This window comes from Mustela erminea, chromosome 11 (genome assembly GCF_009829155.1).
Source record: "Mustela erminea isolate mMusErm1 chromosome 11, mMusErm1.Pri, whole genome shotgun sequence".
Lineage (NCBI taxonomy): Eukaryota > Metazoa > Chordata > Mammalia > Carnivora > Mustelidae > Mustela > Mustela erminea.
Genome location: NC_045624.1, coordinates 53,221,714 through 53,244,048, shown reverse-complemented (window position 1 = coordinate 53,244,048; position 22,335 = coordinate 53,221,714). Strand labels below are relative to the sequence as shown.

Genomic DNA, 22,335 nt, shown 5'->3' with positions numbered 1-22,335 from the left:
CTTTATTGCATGAGTAGGAGAACCTATGAAGCCTGAAGCTACCCAGTGTATGCTGAACACACGAGTTATTCTTCTTGCCTCTCTAGAAAAGCATGATCTGATAACCTCTTTTTTTGTAATGTAGCAGGAACCCATATGAGTGGAACACATACTGTTTACCTCCCCTCTCATCTATTAAAAGAAAAATTTCCATAATTTACCAATTTAGCAGGCTTTTACTGAGTGATTCATGAATCAGGCATCATCTAGTCTAACAGAGGCACCAAAATGCTGATAAAGCAAGGGATTTTTATAGTCCAAGTGAGCAGGCACAAGGAAATTATATTGGGCATCTGCTGATTGGTTAAATCAGGTTTCCCTTCCTCAAATGGAGCAAAGGGACATCTTGGAGCTGCGGCAGGTCTCTTGTATGGAGCAGGCAGGTGCTGGCTGGTTGCCTTTGGCCTGCTTTCTGGGGAAGCTGAGCCCAGAAATTAAGTTCTGGTGTGCTGACGCAGGACGAGGCCTGAGTGACTTCATCTTGTGTTTCGTCTGGTTACTTTCACGCAGCCAGAATTTTACTGAATAGCCAGCAAGCAATAAAAAAATAATAAAAAAAAATCGTATTGTATCTGGATACACTAAACCAGTTACTTTGAGGAATGCCTAGAAGTGGACAGCAGATGAGATTGGTTATTGAGAGCGGAGAAAACCTCAGGTGAAACAAGAGACTATTACAACAGGAAGCCTGTTTGATCCAATGAAGTTGGAACTTGTCATTGGAAATGACAAACTCAGGTTCAATAACTAAAAGATAAGTGGGGTCCATGGCAGCCTTAAAGAGTAAGTGTGGAAGAGACAGACAGTTGGAACCACTTCTGCCTTCTGTATATCCCAAGAGATTGTCAGTGGGTGTGTTTGCTCCCAGGATGAAGTCCTGAGAAGTGCTTCATAAATACTGTGAGATGTCTGTTGAGGACTTTTGCTATGACTACATCTTGACCCTAGATTTCTAGTTAGGCAACATTTTCTTTGAAGGATGGGATAGAAATACTTTAGTTTCTTTGGGCTGTATATAGTTTCTTTCACATCTGCTCATTTCTGCTGTTGCAGTAGGGAAGAAGCCATAGGCAAATTTTTAAATAAAGAGCTATGGCAAGGTTCCAATAAAACTTTATTTATAAAAACCAGTAGGGATCCACATTTGTCTGGTGGCCTGCGGTTTGCCAATCCCTGTTCTAGAGAAAGCAGCGGAACAGATCCTGAGGTAACTCAAGAACTCCACAGTGACAGATGTAAGAGCAGATTTATTGCCCATATATGCCATGTGGGTCCAGTCTGAGCCATAAATCCAAGAACTGTTTCCTTAAACAGACCATAACAGCAAAACTTTTTAAAAGATTTTATTTATTGGTCAGAGAGAAAGCACCCAAGCAGGGGGAGCAGGAGGCAGGGGGAGAAGCTGACTCTCTGCTGAGTAGGGAGCCCAGGATCCAGGGATCATCGCCCGAGCCCAAGGCAGATGCTTGACTGACTGAGCCACCTAGGGATCCACATAACAACAAATTTTTGTAGTTAAGAGGAGAAATAAAAAGAAAGTCGAGTTTGGGGAGAGAAGGAAAAAGATCACGAAAGGACCCATAACTTCCTATGAGAAGAGATTTTAAAAAGATCCTGTAATACTATGTGTGACTTAATGTTTAGCATAAAAATTTAAAATAAAATTTTAAAACAAATGGATGATTTTCCATGAACATTGTTTCTGAGATAGATTCAAAATGAGGTAGAAATTTGAGTAGACCCATAACCACAGAAATAATTGAAATGGTAATCAAGGCAGTTGAGTTGGCCAATCTCATGAATTTATCCTCTTTTTTGGTCTGGATTTTTCACTTCACACTGTTGGGTGACCATCTTCTGTGGGTCTCAAGTTTTGTACATTTTTTGAGCAGAGGAACTTAATGCCTTTGTTTATTATATAAACACCCTTGGAAGATAGTCTCTCTCACATTTCTCTCCAGGGCAAAGGGTAGATTGGCTTACTGTCCAGTATAATAAAGAAAAAAATCTCCTTCCAGGGCTAAGTTCAGACATGGTTTTGCTTTAGAAAAGATTTGGGTTCCCTAAATTCAAGATACTTGTCCTATAACACACCTCACTACATATATAAGCATTATGTGGCTCTTTTGGGGTTATCCCTTAAAAGTCGGGAATCGGGGATGGGTGCAAATGCTTATATGTACATACTAATCAGTGCTATTGGTGTGACTAATGACCTGTCCTTTATCTGTGACCCAGAGGCTCTGTGTCTTCTGCCAGGATCCCTTAATCTGAGCCAGGCTGACTTGAGAATACAAGGAGAGTAAAATCTCACACTGTTCTCATTTCTTAACAAGTGTGTTATTGCATGTGTTAGAAGTTCATTCTTTTTCATTGCTTACCATTCCATTGTGTAACCATAGCACACTTTGTGTATCCATTCTGTTGACTGATATTGGGGTTTCCAATTTGAGGCTACTGTTTCTAAAGCTGCTTGAAACATTCTTGTCCAAGTCTTTTGATAGACAAGATCTTCCTTTCTCCTGCATAAAATATCTAAAAGTGAAATTGCCGAATCATAGGGAAGGTATATGTTTACTCATTTAGAAAAACTGCCAGACAGATCTCCATTGTTACATTCCCATTAACAAGGTGACACAATTCTAGTTGCTTCATATACTGGCCAGTATTGAGTGTCATCAGTTTGTACAATTGCAGACATTCTAGTGGGTGTGACATAGTAGTAGCTCGTTGTGGTTTTAATTGGCTTATCTCTAATGTCTAGAGATGTTGAGTAACTTTTCACATGTTTATTGGCATTCTTGTATCTTTTATTGTGAAGAATCTGTTCAAAAAAACTTGCCCAGTTTTTTTGTTTGTTTTTAATTGGGATGTTTTTCTTTTTATTGTTGGTTAGAGGATTTCTTTATTTGGTAGCAGTTCCTTTGAAAGAAATGAACAGACTGCTCATTTTATTAATGGTATGTTTTGTGAGTGAAATGTTTTCATTTTGATGTGTAGTGTATCAAATTTTTCTTCTTTGATTGATAATTATTGTGTCAGGCATAAGAAATTCTTACTGTCTCAATGTCATGAAAAGATTCTCCTGTTTCCTTCTAGGAGCTTTATAGTTCTGGGTTTTTCATTTAGATCTGTTATTCATACATATTTTTTTTTTTTTGCTTTTCCATTGTATTAACTTGGCACCTTGATCAGAGTCATATAGAAAGAGATCTATTGCCAGACTCTCCTGTTGTATTAATCTCTTTATGTATTTTCATGCAAAATCCACACTGTATTAATTATGATAGCTTTATAGTAAGCTTTGAAATCAGGTTAAATATAGCCTCCAACTTAGTTCTATTTTTAAATTTTTTTCCACAATTGTTTGGGCCATTCTAGGTTCTGTTCATATCTACAGAAGTTATCATACTGTTTATTTTTAGAAGCCTAATCTTTTAGCCTAATTAATTTTAACTAGGATGACATCAAATAGAAATAAGAATGTTGGGAGGGTGGATATCTCAACCATGATGCATCTTATCTAAGAACATGGTGTATATCTTGACATAGGTTGTGTTTAATTTCTCTCAAAATATTTTCCTGTTGTTTTCTTTTTTTTTTTTTTTTAAAGATTTTATTTATTTACCTGACAGACAGAGATTACAAGTAAGCAGAGAGGCAGGCAGAGAGAGAGGAGGAAGCAGGCTCCCTGCTGAGCAGAGAGCCCAATGCGGGGCTCGATCCCAGGACGCTGGGATCATGACCTGAGCCGAAGGCAAAGGCTTTAACCCACTGAGCCACCCAGGCACCCCTCCTGTTGTTTTCAATGTCAGGGTCTTGCACATTTCTTGTTAGACATAATTTTAAATAGTTAATATATTTTGATGCTTGAAAATTTGTTTCCCGATTTTTGTGGCTGGCATATAAAATAGATTTTTTAATCTTAGGACTTTGCCAAATTTGTCTTAGGACTTTGCCAAACTTTGCTTAATTGTTTTAGTAAGTGTTTTTATAGTTTCAAAGACTTGCTGTGTCCATGAACATGTCCCTCTGTCAATAATGACAGTTTGACTTCTGGTCTCGTATTCTTCTTTGCCCTTTATTCCCTCTTCCTGAATTTCTGACTCAGCTAGAACCTCCAGTGCCATGTTGAATGGAAGTAGTTAGAGCAGACCTGCCGGCTTATTTCTAAGGGAAGAATAATTTAAATTTTCACCATTAAGTATGATTGTTGCTACAGATTTCTGGAGATGCCCTTTCTGAATTTGAGGGAGAGCCCTTCCATTGCTATATACTGAGAGTTTTTATCTTGAAGAGACATTGAACTTGTTCAAATCTGTTAAGAGTTTTCATGTGTCTGCCTCTTTTATTCTGTTACTGTGGTGAATTTTTGAATGCTAAGCCAACTTTGCATGCCTGAAATAAATGCCACTTGGTTAATGATGTATTATCATTTATATATGTATATATGTATTTTTGCTGGGTTTCATTTGCAAATATTCTGTCCAGGAATTCTCTATATATGTTCACAAGGAACTTTTATCTGTAGTTTCCTTTTAATATCTCTGCCAGTTTGGGCATCAGCATTATGTTCTTTAAAAGGAATTGGAAAATATTGTATTCTCATGTATTTTGTGAAAGAGTTTACGATAGAAATCACTGGAGATACCATCTGGGCCTGGAGTTTTCTTTTGGATCATTTTGTTAATTATAAATCAATTTCTTTTTATATATATATATGATGTTCTATAGCTTTTTCTTTTTCTTTTTTTTCTTGTATCACTTATGAAAATGTGTGTTTTTCAAGGTACTTATCCATTTCATCGAAGTCAGGTGTTGGCACATTACAACCCTCTGGCCACCTCTGGCCCAGTGCCTGTCTTTGGATGCTTCAACGCTGCCATAGCTACATGGAGTCATTTCAGTGGGGACTTTGTAGACCTCAGTGCCTCTGATGTTGACCATCTGGACCTTTACAGGACCTTGACTTTCAGCCTTGATCTAAATTTTCAAATGTATTGACGTGAATTGGTCTTCAGTCCTTAACATTATCCTTAGCACACCTGGAGGATCTCATACCTAGTGTGGGTGGTTTGTGTTCTTGCTCTCTCTCTCTCTCTCTCTCTTTGAAATCAGACTTTCTCTGTGTTTATCCTTTTTACTTACATTTTCATAGAACTGATCTTTGACTTTGCTGATTTCTGTCACTTGTTTGATAGTTCTCGGATTTCCGCTTTATCTTGATTACTTCCGACTATTTCAATTTCCTCCTCTTTTTCAGTTTTCTTAAGGTGGCAGCAGACTGATTTTACACCCTTTTTCTTTTCTAATACAAGCATTGAAAGGAAACATTATAACTTGAGGAATATCCACTAGAAACCTGCAGAGAAAATCATGCTTAATGGTGAAACTTTGGAATCCTTTCCATTAGTGTCAAGAATGAGGTAATTAGGCGCACTGTCGCTGACATTGCTCAGTACTGTGCTGGGTTTAGCAGTGTGATTAATGGAGAGGTAGGAAATGCACAGCGGAAAGGAAGGCCGCAGTGGAAAGGAAGGCCATGCCCTGATGGTGTCAAGAGAATGTGGGACCTGGTTTCTTTGCCACTTTGCTTTGTTCCAGCTGAAAAGAAAATCCATTGCTCCTGATACTGCTGAAGCGGAAACATGGGTGGTTTTCAGGATTCGAGATCCTTGTTGGTATTGTTCTAAACCAAAAGGAACAGGACTTCCTTGTTAGGTCCCGTCGGGAAGGGATCGAGGGTTCTGGTAGCTGACCCCTAAGCGCTATACTCATTACTTTACGGTGCTCGCTCAGGTCTGTGAGCTCAGATCTTAACATTTAAACAGAGGGCCCCTTCCAGCTTCTCGGCCACTGTGGCTCAGGTGTGCCTCAGTTGGGAAAGGACTTGCCCGATGCGGAGGAAATTGCACACTTCTGCTGCAAAGATGATGATGTTCTGCGTTGTCTTATTGAAGCCTGTAGGATTGAGAGGCATAGTTCTTTAGGTTCACATATATGGTCTCTTCCTGCCGCCCCATGACAAGAGCTGGGTGGGTCAGGACAGAACTGACAATCAGCCACCTCCGTGGATCAAGAACCAGCCCTTTTCTCTGACCTTGAATCTGTGATGCCCTGTGCCTGATACCTTACTTCATGGTGAGCTCACCATCATCCCACCAAGCAAATGGCCCTCTTTTTGGACCTTAGACATCTCTAACCTATAAGCCTATTATATGTTTAAGATGTGTCTTAGATGTCTCTAACATATAAACCTCAGTGGTGGTCATGAGTCACGTGGCTCTTTTGGGAAGTGTTTCCATTTTTATGCAAACAAGAGAATTCATGGGTAGTGGATACCTAGTTATTTCCATTCATTGCCAGAATCATTACAGGTCAGTTCTTGCCTGGCCAGCATGACCTGGTAGTGGATAATAGGTTGTCTACTTGGAAAAGTTTTATGTTTTTAAATAGGCAATAAAATCCTAGAATCCGGTCCTAAATCCTGGTTCCACTGTTTAGAACTGTGTGATCTTGAGCAGATTTTCTTATATAAAATTGGAATCATGGTGGTACCTTCCCCATAGGGTTATTGTGATGATTAACTTAGACTTACATACCTATATTCTTTTTTTTTTTAATATTTTATTTGTTTATTTAACAGAGAGCTAGAGAGAGAGCCCGAGTAAGCAGAGCGGCAGGGAGAGGGGGAGAGAGAGAGAAGCAGGCTCTCTGCTGAGCAGGGAGCCCGATGCGGGGCTCAATCCCAGGACCCTGGAATCATGACCTGAGCCAAAGGCAGCCACTTAACCAACTGAGCCACCCAGGTGCCCCTACCTATATTCTTTATGTATGCAGATACATATGGACACACACACAATGCTTATTAGATAGTAAGAGTTCATTAAATAGCAACTCTCCTTATCTGTTGATACCATCAGAGAGAACTAGATCAGCCACGAGGAACTAGTGTTCATCCCTCGGCACTACCTCCTGTCTTGTTCGAACACAAGCAGAGCCTCTGACTATTGCGAGCCCTTCCTCCACCTGTGCTCAGGTCTCTTCTGAAAGGGACTCTCAGGATTCCCTGGCTGCCTTTTCTCTTGTGTCTTCCGAGTCTCATTTTTGCTCCTCGCTGTGCTCATTTAAACATTCCCAAGTGTCTCATTGCTTACAAACAAAACAACCGGCAGATGTCACATCTCCCATTGCCTGCTCTCACCCTGTAACTTTTATTATAATGAAACTGTCTGAGCGAAATATCGACACTTGACTTTTATCTTCTCTTTCTCACTCCTCTCCACGACCCAGTTCCACCACTCGACTGAGTCTCTCTCTGTGTTGTTGTTAGAAACGCTTCCTCCTCCTTCAGTACTCTCTTCCCTTATGTCCCGTCTGTTTGAAACCTGCTTTATCATCAGTGCCTCGGGCTCTTCGCTGCCTTTCCTTGCTCCTCTCCCTCTCCTCGTCTGTTCTGGCTCTGACTTCGGTGCCTTGTCCTCTCACCATAACGACATCCCTGCTAGTCACGTCTGCTTTTACGGCTCTTTCCTTCCTTTTGTAAGATGCTCGCGATGATGACCTTCAGCTCAGACCTCTCTCCTGAAGCATGTGTCCTGGGCTTTTCCACTGGACATCTGACAGGCACCTCCAACCCAGAATGTGGGAAATCTATTCACTCTTCTCAAACCAGCTTCTCCAGTGTTCCCAAGGTCAGAAAGAAACACCCAATGTCCTTCGCTCGTTGCCCACCTAGTAGCCTGTTTGACCGCTCTTTTACCCGCTGTCCAGTCAGCCACCACGTCTCTTCAGTTACCCTAAATATACCTGTTCTCATGGTTTCCTCCACCGCTTTGTTAATAACCTGGTCCCAGGCACCCTTCTTTCTTACCTGGACCATGAAAGCATTCTGCTGTCAGGTCTTTCTCCAGTAGTTTGGTTTCCCTTCCAATTCATCATCACACAGGCAGAGAAATCTTTTAAAAACACACCTAATTACTCACACTTTTTAAAATTCTTCAGCAACATCTCATTGCCGTTGAAGTTCTGAGTCCTCAGTAAGCTGGCTGAGCCCTACACGGTTGCAGGCTCCAGTCTCCAGTGTCTTCAAGCGTGTGGTCCACCTGGCCCCGCCCCTCTCCCGGGCGAGACGTGTGTCAGTTCCCTGACAGGGTTACCTGGCTGTCTCCTGGCTGTGTGCACCGGCTGCCTCGGGTGGCTTCCACTCCTCCTCCGTAAGGGGCCAACCTCTGAGTTTTTTTACAACCTAAATGATAATCATCCTGAATGTCTTAGTATAAATACCCCTTTCTCCAAATGTCTTTCCAAGCCCTCGATGAGGCCAGACCCTTTTTCTGTGTGTGATCATGGCACTTTCTTCTTACTCTAGCAGAAGGATTCTGCATTCTGCATTCTGCTTTGACCTGTAATCTCTGGAAACAGTCATCACATTTGCGTTACCCTATGACTGAGAGAATAAAATACTGATGCCGTGTGGTTTGTTGCTGCCCACGCTTCCTTCCTTCCTTCCTTCCTTCCTTCCTATGATGTGTGTGTAATGAGATCATACCTACGACAGGTAAGGGCCTTGTTCCTTTAAAGCTTAGAGTCAGGTGGAGGAGGCAAGTCGTAAACAAGGAAATAAGTAAGTGAATGATAGGCTACTAGGAAGTACCATGAGGAAAATAAAATAGGAGCCTATAGAATAATTGGGTGGGGGTAATACAAAACGGGTTGGCCAGAGGAGTCCGATCTGAGGAGGTAATTTTGAACTAAGACATGAATGATGAGGGCAAGTCAGCCGTGTAAAGAACAGAGAGGAAATGCCTCCAGGAAGATGAAGCCATTTCTCTGGCCCTGAAACAGCCATGATGGAAGAACATCAGGGCCAGTACGGGTGGAGGGAGGTGAGGTAGGAAGCAGGCATCGGACGCCTTGGAGGACTTTGTGCTCATGAAGAGTTTGGATTGTATGCGAAGGTAGGCTTCTTTCCGGCACAGGATCTGTGCTGTGCCAAAGGCGAGGTGTACAAGGAAAACAGTCCCTTGGGTTTCAAGGTGGGGCGAGGCTGTTGACTTGAGGCAGACATCCATGATCCTCTGAGAACATCCCGTAACACTGCTTTGATCAAGGGTAAGAATGAGTGCCGACTGCATGAGAGGGTATTTGTTTTTTAAAGCTGCTCCGCTGTGTTTCAGATGTCACAGGCCCAGAACGTGTATGCGTTGGTAGTCTGACCAGACAGTGATCGCGCCTAATGCTGCTGCCCCAGTGATAGACATTTTATAACTGTCTTGTTGTGGGTATGGAATTTTATTGCCCGTGGGAGAGCATTGCCAGGAATGTGGAATCCTGAGACACAACATCAGATCCCCAGCATAGGAAGCTGAGCAGATGATGTTGACGAGTTATATTTTTAATTCTCTTCCTCTTGACTGTAGGTCAGTGGCAAGTGAATCAATAATGGAGAAATCACAGGGTGAAGGAGCCTCAGACAAGACAATGCATGCGAAAGCATTGCATTTATAATTGGAATTATAAATGTTCTTACAAGGCATAAGATACTATTATTGCCACTATAACCCACTCTTGTTAAGCAAATGCCAGAACTGGTGTAAGATTTGAGACTGGAAAGCCTGTATATCTTGACCCAAATGAGAAAACAGCCAATGCCAAAACATCTCTTTTCTAACCAACATATATATGAACTTTGGTGCTAAACTTGGATGCGCATAAGTTCGTGACATACATTCATTAGTGTATGTGGCAAACACCGAGGACCTGCTGTTTGACAGGTAGCTCTTTAGGAGGCTATGCGGATGAAATAGTGTCCTAGACAGACACAGATGTGCCTTCGTGGAACCTAAAACCTCAGGAACCCCGAATGTGGCATATGTGAAACCGTGATCACCTCTGTTGCTGTATCACGTGGCTTAATTTTATAGACAAAGTTTTAAAAACAGATAAATGCTTATAAGGGTGTTGTATATTCTAAAGGTCTAAAGTCCATGCTTTTCATTCCTCTGAACTAACCTTCCATTGTATGGAAGTCTGTCCGGAATGCCTCTTGGACAGTGGGTTTCTCTACCTCAAAGGTGATGGGACCAGTAAGAGCTCAGGCTCGGAAGGCAGACCATCTGCCTTTGAATGGCCCCTTTCCTGCTAATACGCTCGTGACTCAGTTTCCTCATCTGCAAAGTTGGGATAGTGATTGGGTTCGTGCAGATTGAATGGAAAGATACAGACAACCTGGTTAGTGCCTGGCACCTTGCATATTCTAGGGTAATGTGAGCCGTGCGTGTTATGGTTACTGTCTTTCTGCCTGCCTTCTGCCTCCTTACTGGAGTTACAGCAGCTTCTCCGGGTCACCTGCCCCAAAGGCTCAGGGGAGTCTGCAGTGCTGGCTGTTCTCTGGGATGCGATAAGAGTGCTGTGGGGAGCATGATTTTGATAATAGGCCACAAAGGTTTGAGAGTCTCTGCTAATGTGTCATATTCACTCTTTACCAATTCTCTCAGGAGCTAACAGTTTGCAAAGGACTGTCCTTTGCAGAGTAAAAAAAGAGAAAAGGCAGTATTGTTTTACTCTGTGTTACCCTGAAATGGCAGAATTGTGGGGGGTGGCAGGGGAAGGCATGGAGTGACTAAGAAGCCTTGAATAAAGCAGGCATGCTTTCAATAAATAACCATGCTAACAAAATGATCACCTATGGGAGCATCTTAAAAGCTTTCTGGCTATTAATAGTAAGACATATTTTGTATCAGATTTAGTTTACATATACATATATGTATACATACTCAAGAGTCTGAGACCAAAAGCTTCACAAAACAATACATATTCTTCTGTATGCAACATTTTCTATTCCCTATCATTCTACTTCGTTCCCTTGCATTCTGTGAAAAGAGACTGGTAGTTTGGAAAAATACTGATATAAGAAGTCAGTGGACCTAAGAATAGGGATATGGCTAAGAAAAATTAGTGCAATAGTCTATAACTATACATTGTAAATATTTTCCTGCTAACCTGGCTGCTCTATAAAAACAAACAAACAAACAAAAAACCCCTAAATAATGGGGCACCTGGTTGGCTCAGTTTTTTAAACATCCAAAGCTTGGTTTCAGCTCCGCTCAAGTCCCACATCAGGGTCCAAGCCCAGCGAGGGTCTGCTTAAGGATTCTCTCACTCCCTCTCTCTGCCTATCTCCAGCTCTCTTTCTCTTTCTCTCTCTCTCAAATGAATATGTAAATCCTAAAGAACAAAACAAACAAACAAAAAAGAATGACAAATAAAAAAACCAAAACAAAAAAAAACAAAAAATACGACTTGATACTTAGTTCCTAAGGTACTTTTATGGAGGTTAGCTCAATCTGACCTTTTAAAAGTTATCATTTTTTCCATCCCAGCAAAGTTGTGGACTCATTGTCTTGAGGATGGAGAGTCAGTTCACTGCAGCCAGCAAACGTTGCTGGCAGCCCCCACCTCTGTCATTATTTGGGCACTTGCCTGCTGTCCTGAGACTCAGCTCAAGGGGTTGTGGGTGGAAGTTATAATATTTATTGTCAATTAATTAATGAAATGTCATTAATTTAATAACATCCCTTCCTTTCTCTCCAACCTCCGGGTTGTTCGAGGGCTACCTGAAATACATATTTGAAATGGATTTGTAAGCTAGAGGGCTGTTCACAAATAAGAAGACTGTTGGTCTGTAAGACTCAATATTTGTAATCTTTACCTTTTTACACAATTTCTTCTAGATTTCTCAGTTGAATACCCTCATTGCACTTTTGCTGGGAGAACTCCTACCTGGAGACAGGCAGAAGATCATGACAATTTGTACCATTGACGTCCATGCCCGAGATGTGGTGGCCAAACTGATTTCTCAGAAGGCAAGTTCTTCTTAGAAATTCTATGTCTTTTTGTTGTTATTTCCTAAAAGTGGTTTTTATTATCAAGAGTACTTCTGAGGAAGTCTTTTTTTTTTTTTAATGTGTATTTTTAATTAGTCCTGGGACATTAGTTATGGTGACTTAAGAGTGACTTTGATTTCAGTTAGCTGATCATCTTCATGAGAGTTAGCCCAAGTGGTATCCCACAAAGTTTCTCCAAGTCAAAAACTTCTAATACTTATCATCCAAATAATTATCACAGGATAGGAGAACCTCGTGAAGTCGCCATTTCCCCATCTTCAGGCTTTTCCGCATGCTCTTGGTCCTTTGGCCTGGGATCATCACCTGTGTGATTGTCATTTACCATCTCTGTGTGCCTTTGTTTTGAAGAAAGAAATACTGGCCATCCTTGTCTTTTCTTTTTAAGGCTAAATGACAGAGTTTAGAGAAGTCATATTCTAATCCTTTCAGGGCATTAATAGCCTTCTTATCTCTTTACTAAGACTTTGTATCTCTTAAATACTGGCGATGTTTAACGGGAAAGAAGAATTTCCTCAGCTTTTTTCTAAAATACGTTCCTACTTAGAAATGTCACAAGTGTGCTTGTCTCCTGAACAATGTTGGTTATCATGCTTATCAGCTACTTTCTCCTCACCCCTTTTGTTATCTCAGGGGGGTGGGGCTCTAAAGCAAGACCTTTCCTTTCTCAGTTTGAATCCATGTATGTGTCTTGAGATGCTTCTTGTTGTTTTGGTAGTTCTTTTTCAATTTATTAAAATCAAATGAATTTTCATTCTCTCCAAAAGGTACAAGCAGTGCTTTATGGTGTAAGCCATAAATGGAAAAAGCAATTCTTTATCCAAATTCTGGACCTTTAGTGAATGATGTTGTTTAATCGCTAATCCTAAACTGATCCTTGCAAAATGCCCCTTACTGTGTATTCTCATTTTGATAATGAACCATTGATAACAACTCTTTGAATACGTATGATCTTGTACCTTCTTACATATTATGTTTTATCAGTGGTGATTACTTGAAGTAGGGTAAGTTATGATTTAAAACATGTCCTTTGTACTCAAAGAGGTAAATTACACTTCACCTAATTTCTGATAATTTAATATGCACAAGTGTGCGGTGTTGACATTTATGTAGATGTCAGAATGTTAGTAGATAATAACTTTGGTAACTTCAATGGTCCCTGAGAAATCATAGGATCACAAATATATAAGACTGGAATAATTTTTTCAAAATGGAAAAAGAATGGATAGGCTTGAGTAAGATAAAGAATAGCCATGAAAACAACAACAAAAAAAAACCAACCTATAATTTGATTGAATGAAAAATGAAGTGGGAGATCACTGTCCTAAAAGTAAAACTGGTTTTAGAATGGTCTTTGTTGAAAGTACAGTTTGCATCTCTGACACATGGAAATTACAGGTTATGTGTTTGACTATGGAGTGTGTTTTTCCATCTGATTTCAGTGATATGAGTATAAAGTTAGAAAAGTGATCAGATCCCGTAGGCTGATTCATAAAAGGGGGAAAAAACTTACTTGAAAAAACCGATGTTGCTTTACAGGAAAAGTCTTCTTAAAATGGAGACTTTTATGACACGTATTTCTGATTAAGTACGGACTCATCTCTTTGCAATTGCAACTTGTAGGAGCAAAGAAGAGATGGCCCTTTTGTGAGAGTTTTAGAAACGGGAAACAGCAGGATTGATTAGATTAATAAAGTTTGTTGCCTCAAAATTATCATTGTCTCAGGTGTAACAATCATGTGATGTTTTCAGGTGGTCAGTCCCCAAGCCTTTGCTTGGCTGTCTCAACTTCGTCATCAGTGGGAGGACATCCAGAAGCACTGCTTTGTTCATATTTGTGATGCCCAGTTCCAGTACTTCTATGAATATTTAGGAAATGGTCCTCGGCTAGTGATCACTCCTCTAACTGACAGGTAAGTGTGACAAGTTGGAGTCCGATGGGAGAAAGTGAGCCAGAAAAGTCCCTGAGTGTGGGTAAAGCTATGTGACATGCAGCAGAACGGAGTAAGAGAAAATGCTGAATGAACTTGGAAGGTGTGAAAGCTGTGTGTAAGTGTACTAATGAAGAGACAGAGTAGATGCTGACTTCAGTTAGAGATAAGGTCAAGAGGACCAAATGAGAGAAGCAGGAGTATAGGCAATATGCAATCCTGACAATATGCAAATCATGAAATCACGAGCAGATTAATATGGTGGAAGACAGGGCTCTTGATCTCCGCGTCCATTCCCTCCGATTGTCCATGGCTAACATCTTCAGACCAGGGTCTGTAGCCATCCCCCACCCCCGAGTCCCTTTATCAAAAGTGTAAACATAGGAGTTGCCTACGTGCAGATTCATTTTTGAAGGGATACCTACAGTGAAAGGAAGAAAAGACTGGGAACGTAGGTCTGTTAAATGATTTAACAAACATTTAGGAAGCCTGGTGCTGAGTACTCCTCCAGACTTAAACACGCAGGGTTCCTGGTCTCACACAAAGTACTTTCTAGTTGACTGGCACGTGAGTGGCTGGGAATGAAGAGGAATAATAAGTAAGTTAACAAAGTTATTTTAGTAGTATATGCTATGACAAAAATAAAACAGGATGATACGTTACAAGGTATCTTGGATGGAGAGTCTGCTGTAGATGGTGCGAGTTAGGACCCAAACGATACCGAGGGAGCTATGCAGACATCCTGGGGCAGAAAGTGACAGGCATAGACAAGTGCAGAGTTGCTAAAACAGGGAGGTGTTTGGCCAGTTCAAGAGGTAGATATAGAGCCAGTGTGATTCAAGTATGTCAAAGGACTGGGGTTACCATTATTAGAAGTTCATTGCCACTTGATTCTATATACACATGGTCAGAATGCTGTAGAAGCAAGGATATGTCACATTAGTAAGGAATTCCCTATCAGTGTTCCAGCCTCTGCTGGATTACTTGGTGTGTGTGTGGAAGGGAAGTGCATTAATCTGTTGGCATTCCTGGAAGAAAGAACATCTCAAAATCACAGGAGTGTTCCCAATTATGTGGTATCATCATTCCATACAATTTATCTGGGAATGAAAGTATGGACTTTCATAGACACTACAGAAAGCATGACTTTAGATAAGTTAGTAAAGCTGGCTTGTATTGATGATCTTGGGACATCTGTGAAATTCTCCCACTACCTTTGTGATTGTTCTTGCTTGAATTAATCTCATGAGTCCATCACCAATAAATGCAATTCTATTTTTTTTTTTTAATGATTTGAGAGAGAGCACGTGTGTGTGAGAACGGGAACACAAGGGGAGGGTCAGGGAGAGGGAGAAAGAGAATCCTTAGCGTATTCCCTGCAGAGGGCAGAACAAGATGTGAGGCTCCATCCCATGACCGTGGGACCATGACCTGAGTGGAAACCAAGAGTCGGACGCTTAACCAACTGAGCCACCCAGGTGCCCCTGTAATTCTTTCTTCAATTCAGTTCTCTTTAACTTGTTCCTAACTGAAATTCCGTGTTTCCTATCTTAATTGGTTAATTTATGCACATTTTTCAGTGTGAGAAATTAAAACTTGGACCTTGACAAAATCACTTGAGAATCGTCCAGACTGCAAATAGTGAGAGTCTGCTGCAGATGCGCCATGATCCGTAAAGCTGAGAAGAAGGAAAGTCCGGGGTGTAGGAGGAAAAGGGAGGAGACACTTGAAAGTGGGCCAGTATGTGGGACCAATAGCGTATTGGCTTTTTAATCTAAACAAACAAACAAAAAAATCACCGTGTGCTTTATTTGCAAGTTGAAAGGAAGCTGAATATTCCTTTAGATGGAGTGAGCGGCGCTGCAGGAGACATTCACTTTGCATACATTTCTTTTCCATTTCACTTTATTGTTGTTTACTAGTTGTTTACCTTCACACAGAAATGCCTTTTAGACACACTCGTTGTATCTCATTTGGTGTTGACCTTCCCTTTGTGTGGTAGGCGGGCTGCTTCCCTGTGTGGACAGGTTGAGAGACACAGGTCAGCAGCGCGTAACTGAGAGTTACCCGCGAGAGCGCCAGGGGGACAGGTTAGGAGCAGAAGGCTAAGCCGTCACCCAGAGACCCAGAATAGAATGGCTGCCGTTACACAGACGCTGGTGTGTCCCTTGTGTCACAGTCTAGAGGCGAGCGGTTCCGCCGTATAGCCCAGCACGTGGCCAGCGTGCCAGATGTGACTTCCACCTTTGTGTCAACCAGGGAACAAGAGTAAAGCATCTAGAAGGGGGTGCTGTGGGATTTGTACATGGCCATTTCAATGCATAGTATGTTGGTTGGAGCTTGGCTACTGAGGGGTTCCTGCCTGAAAGGTGGTCTATGTCCACATGTCCAGCCAAAAGTTGAACCGTGAGAAAAGATGATGGGGGGATAGTCCACCCTATAAAAAAATGTTATAATTCCTACGTTAGAGGTCAGTCTTTCCATTCCATATGCATTGAAAGGTGCAATTAAAGATGGGCTGGCTGTAAAATCTAGAAACACTTTACATTTTCCTAAGGAACTGCTTCTGTTTGCATTGTACTCTGACTTTCTTCAGGCATTTGCCTTGGGCATTCTTAATAGAGCCCTACAATATACCTCGTATTACAGAGGAGAAATCAGAGGCATGTTGATGTCGAAAGACTTGTTTAAGATTAACATCTGATGGAGGCGCCTGGGTGGCTCAGTGGATTAAGCCTCTGCCTTTGGCTCAGGTCATGATCCCTGGGTCCTGGGATCAAGCCCTGCATCGGGCTGTCTGCTCCGAGGGGAGCCTGCTTCCTCCTCTCTCTCGGCCTGCCTCTCTGTCTACTTGTGATCTCTGTCTGTCAAATGAGTAAATAAAAATCTTTAAAAAAAAAAATAAATAAAGATTAACATCTGATGATTGGCAAAGTAGAACCTGGTCCCCAGTTTTCAGATCTCCATGCAAATGTCTTCTTATTAGGTCCACTGTCCATACTGAGATAGAATTCATTTATGGAAACCTCATAGTGGATCCTTGCCATGTGTTCATTTTTTCTTCTTTTACACATATCAAATTGGGTCTTTGCATAGTTCTCCTCAGTCTGAGAACCTCTGAATCTTTCCTGCAAAAATAGGTATATTTTCATAATCTAAATGCATGTGGCAACACATGCAGAATGAATTCCTGACATACATTTTAATGTAGCAAATTGTCTTTTGTGTATTTGCTTTATGCATTGAAATATGTATATATTTGCATACTCTGCATGTATATGTATTTACATATCTCTTAATGTATTCATTAAATAGCAATTTAATGAAGTCAATGTTTAATTCATTCAACATTGAAGATTTCTGTTTTTCTTTTATAAACAATGGTTGGGGATGTTGTCTGCCATATTAATAGTGTCTTTACCTGGACGCATCAGAAATTCAGTAGCATTGGGAATCAGGTGTTACTCGTATCAATGCATAGTTCTTAGGAAATGAGACAAAGCAGTACATGCTTTATTCTTTTTAAGTAGCCTACCTAAAATTCTGTATAAAACATTATTCTGACTCTTATTATTGCTATGAACAAATCATGGGTTTATCAGTATTTTGTGTTAGTACCACATTCTAGACCCTGACTTCTTAAGCTAAAGAAAAAGTTAGATGGCTCCTCATGTTCTCTAAAAATCTCACGTCAGACTGTAATATTTGTGCTGTCAATGATTTAAAGGTGTTACATCACTTTAACTCAGTCACTTCATTTAACCATGAGTGGAGCTCCAGCTGGCCCAGCCGGTACTGGGAAAACAGAAACCACCAAAGATCTTGGACGTGCCCTTGGCATGATGGTTTATGTATTCAACTGCTCAGAGCAAATGGACTACAAAGTGAGTGAGTTAGAAAATGCTACATTCTAACAATATTATCCCGGATTTGGGGTGATGGAAACTAAGCTCAGAACCCTCGTCTGTGAAATTCTTAATGCCTTGCTCTGTGATTTAGTCCATAGGAAATATCTATAAGGGATTGGTGCAGACAGGGGCCTGGGGCTGCTTTGATGAGTTCAATCGAATTTCTGTGGAAGTCCTATCAGTGGTGGCCGTCCAGGTGAAACTGATACACAATGCCATCAGAAACAGGAGAAAGAGGTGAGTAGTGCCTGGCTTCCTTCTGTTGTTACCGAGAGGAAGGGGAACATAAAGGAAGACAGTCAGCCTCATCTTGCCCTTTTCTTGCTGCCTCTCCCCGTCTCAGGAAATGCATTAAAGAAGAGAGACTGGCTTATTTTGAAGGATGAGTTTGAATAACCTCCCATTTGTTAGTGTTTTTTTTTAAATTGTTGACTACACCAAAAGTGTATACATTAACACCAGAAAAAACTAACACCCTCAACAGTGCTGAATCCACTTACCGGTTCTCAGTCATGATTGGACTTGACCTTCTGGTGGCATTGGACACACCGGATCCTTCCCTTCTGCAGGGGCACACTTCTTCTCGTAGGTTCCAGGCCACCACCATCCTCTTGGTTTTCTCCCACCCTCAGGAATGCTGGAGGGCTGATTTCTTCTCCTTTTCAAAATTGGAAAACAGGGGCTACCATATGAATGACGATGAGGGCTAAATACAGAGCACTTGGACAAGTGTCTGACACCTAGTAAGCACTGTGTCAGTGTTTGCTTTTATTTTTTCTTGGTAGTATTTCCCGACCTTATTAATAGTGGATGCCACAGGCCTCAATCTTCAGGTCTAGAGCCCTTCATGATTTCACCCTGTGACATGGCTTTGGGAAGCATCTGTTTGCTTCTGGCTGCCAGATACCCAGACTTTGTTTCTCTGATACCTAGACCTCCAAAGACCATGCTTCTAGGGCATCTCAAGACTACCTGATGTCCTGTGGGCCTGTTAGATTTAATAGATCTGAAATCAGATCTGGTCTGATCTGGTCTCTCCAGCAGCACCTGCGCCATCCCACCCACACACTCTGCTGGTTCCTCCATTACTTCAGAAACCTCCCAAATATCTCCAGAGCCTAAGAACTTCTAATGTGATGCCATACTCTAAAAGAGAAAACATGACTGGCACTTGGGGTCTGATGGCTTAATTTGAGAAATAAGTATTATAGGGGTGCTTGGGTGGCTCCGTTGGTTAAGCACCTGTCTCTTGGTTTGGCTCAGGTCATGATCTCAGGGTCCTGAGGTTGAGCTCTGTGTCAGGCTCCATGCTCAGTAGGACATGTTTGTCCCTCTCCCTCCCCCTCTCTTCCTCCCTACGCTGGCTCCATCTCTGTGAAAAAATAAAAAATAAAAAAATAAAAAAAATAAGTATTATAGCACTCAATTGTGGTTTTCCTTATAACATCGAGGCAATCTCATTTTTCTGGCCTTCCCACTTACCCCCCCACTTCTTAGGGTATTTTGCTGAGCTAGTTGTCTTGTCCACAGGAACACCTCAGTCTCCCAGTGAGGGACGGCTTAGCTAGCCCCTTGAAACAGTGACTCTGTTACAGAGGTTTCCAGGTTTTGTTGATCACATCTGGATATTTCCTCCTCGTAGAAAACTCTCAGTCCTTCTGCGACATGGCTCTGGGATACCAGTTCCCTGTGACCATGTGGCTGCTCCCTTACCTGCCCCCACTCTGAGGCCACGTGAGAGAGGGTAGATTCTTTCCTTTTTGACTGCCCCTGCCTGCATATTTTTAGTTTTTAGTCAAAATCTTAGCATTTAATGTAACTCAGATGTCATTTGAGACCGTCCTTTCTAATGGAGACTTATATAGCTGACCCATACAAGGGTTCCTGGACACTCCCAACCCCACTTACGAGTCATTTGCTCTCTGTCCATGTCTGTGTGTATGAGTTGTACCTGTTGATTGCATGCTAGCCCATGGACAGAGGCCCAGGCTTCTTCGTGGTTTCATGCATTTCATTACATGCTCTTTACATCCGAGGACTGAATCAGTAGGGCCGTGCCTCAGTGAAGCCCACAGGCATCTTGCTGGCTCTGCCCCCTCAAGGTCCATACTCTTGACTGTGGCTGTTCCTACTGTGTCTCACTGGAGAGCAGTCAGGGACCCTGTTAGACTAGTTTCCTCTCTGTGAGCAGCTCTGCCAGGCCTGTCTGCCTTCCCTGGCCGGATCGGCTAGGAATGAAGGTTTCTCCACTCCTACCTTGGCTACACAAAATCCATCTTCCCTTAACTGTCTAGTACCTAAGAAACTCTTTGTCCTAAAAATTGTGCTTGTGTCTTCACTCTCTACGCTCTGACATCAGCCCATCTCCTTGACCACTTCAGCCCTTCTCTGTAGCCCTTTTCTCTCTCTCTAAGAGAAGATCTTACACTTTGTCCTTAACTGTCATTTGAAAGTTTCCTTCTATTTGTCCCTCACTTTGGCTCCTCCATCCATTGCCCAGTCCATTGCCCGGGCTGTCGACAGTCTAACTGGGCCCTTGCAGATGTTCCTACAAATCTTTCCCTGCTTCCCCAGTGCCTTTAAGTGATGAGAATAGTAATAGTCATAGCTAACATCTCGAGTATTTACCATATTCTAGGCATTGTCCTCTTAGCCATTTATATGTATAAACTCTTTTATAAATTTTTTTATTAACAGAGAGAGAGAGAGTGCAGAAGTAGGCAGAGAGGCAGGCAGAGAGAGGGGAAAGCAGGCTCCCTGCTGAGCAGAGAGCCTGATACAGGCCTCAATCCCAGGGATTATGACCTGAGATTATGACCTGAGTGGAAGGCAGAGGCTTAACCCACTGAGCCACCCAGGTGCCCTGCATAAACTCTTTTAATCCTCATTTAATTTAACAAGGTGGGTAATATTCTTATCCACCCCCTCCTTTCCTTCTTACGAGGGAATTAGCATGTGTCTAAAGTGATAGAGCTGGTTTCAAACACTCACAGGCTGGTAGTCAGCAGGGACTTGCTGCATAAACGGGAGGAAAGGTAGGAGGGAGTGAGCGGGGACGGTGAGCAGAGTGAACAAAGAAGCCGCTCTCACCTCTCACCATGGGTATTTTCTGTCTTCACAGTATCCCATTCAAGGGGTCGCAGCCCACATTGAAGGCACAAATGACATCACCTTTCAGTTAACTGTCAACATAGTAAAGTCCTCCTTTCTCTATTCCAGCCTGTATGGTTGTGCTCAAATAGAAAAGAGTTCTTGCCATATTTGTAACTCTTGGTGGGGAAGGGAGTGCGTTTTTAATACACATGCTTCAAAACATCTTCAGAATATGTATGCACAGGAGTTTCAAAGAAAATCCCCGGGAATCAACAGCTCCCTAATAATACTTTGCATTTTGCCACGGTCTGCATTTGTCAATGTGTTGTCACATTCAAGGAGCTCGTTTAATTCCGCCAACATTCTTCTTACGGTAGATTTGTATTTCTCGGGGAAGCCATCACACTGAAGCCATCCGTTGGAATATTTATTACTATGAACCCAGGATATGCTGGTCGAACCGAATTACCGGAAAATCTCAAAGCTCTTTTCAGGCAAGTGTTAAGCTGGGCGGTTTAGCATCTGGAACACTCATGCCACCTAACGTTGCTGGTTTGCACTGTTAAATGATTTGTTTTTCCTTGAGAATCCCTATGGAGAACCTCTTATTATATCTTTGGATTCCCTGATAGCAAGAACTTTGGTCATGATGAATGAACTCTTTTGAAATATGAAGCCAGAACTTAAAATCATTACTTAAAAGTTACAGGGTACATTTGAACACTTAATACCAGCTCTGTGTTATATTATACATAATACTATTTAAAGTTTTTAGCAATTATGGAATATTTAGAAAATATAGGAAAGAATAAAGAAAAGGTGATAGCTTTACCACCCAGAAATGATGATTGTTGTATTTTTTTCTGGTCTCTTTACAATGTAGATTTTATGGAGTTAAGATACGAGGTTAGGTACGATTTTTATTTATTTATGGTTTAATATTTTGATATAAGTAGTTTATCGTCTTATCAGAAGTTCCTTAGAAATGCTCCTTTATGTAACTTCAAAATAGTGTCTCTCATGGTTTGTCCATAATTTTCTAAACTGTTCCCTGTTTTCTGTCATGAAGGGTTTGTGTTTTTCTTTTCGGTTTTTTTATGATCATAAAAGAGCAGGCTATAAACATCTCTTCACCGGAAGAGTTACTTTTTTCAGATTATTACCCAGAACAGATTCCTACCTCTGGAACTACCTGGTGAAAGATTAAAATATCTACTGACGACCTGCTTTCCAAAAATATTTCATGAACAGACACACTTATTAACAGCCCGTCAGAGAAGCTGTGCTGTGTCTGAACCAGTTATGTTTAACTCCGATTGTAAATCAGCGCTGCTCAGGTATACTTTCCTGTAAGAAGACGCGCGCATCTCAGGTTACAGTTTGTGAAAACGTCACCGCAGTCACAGTGCGGAATATTTCTGGCACAGCCAGAAGTTGTCTTGTGCCTCTCTGAAGTGA

General features: G+C 41.6%; 1 protein-coding gene across 2 annotated transcripts in view; it reads left to right on the top strand.

Annotated features, from left to right (window-relative positions):
- DNAH11 (dynein axonemal heavy chain 11) overlaps nucleotides 1-22,335 on the top strand; it is a 324,465-nt gene that overhangs the window by 113,310 nt on the left and 188,820 nt on the right. For both annotated transcript variants that reach the window (XM_032305983.1, XM_032305984.1), the window contains 5 exons: nucleotides 11,775-11,906; nucleotides 13,698-13,858; nucleotides 17,604-17,760; nucleotides 17,876-18,021; nucleotides 21,255-21,371. In XM_032305983.1, coding sequence (XP_032161874.1) covers nucleotides 11,775-11,906; nucleotides 13,698-13,858; nucleotides 17,604-17,760; nucleotides 17,876-18,021; nucleotides 21,255-21,371 — 713 coding nt within the window. The remainder of the gene's footprint in view (nucleotides 1-11,774; nucleotides 11,907-13,697; nucleotides 13,859-17,603; nucleotides 17,761-17,875; nucleotides 18,022-21,254; nucleotides 21,372-22,335) is intronic.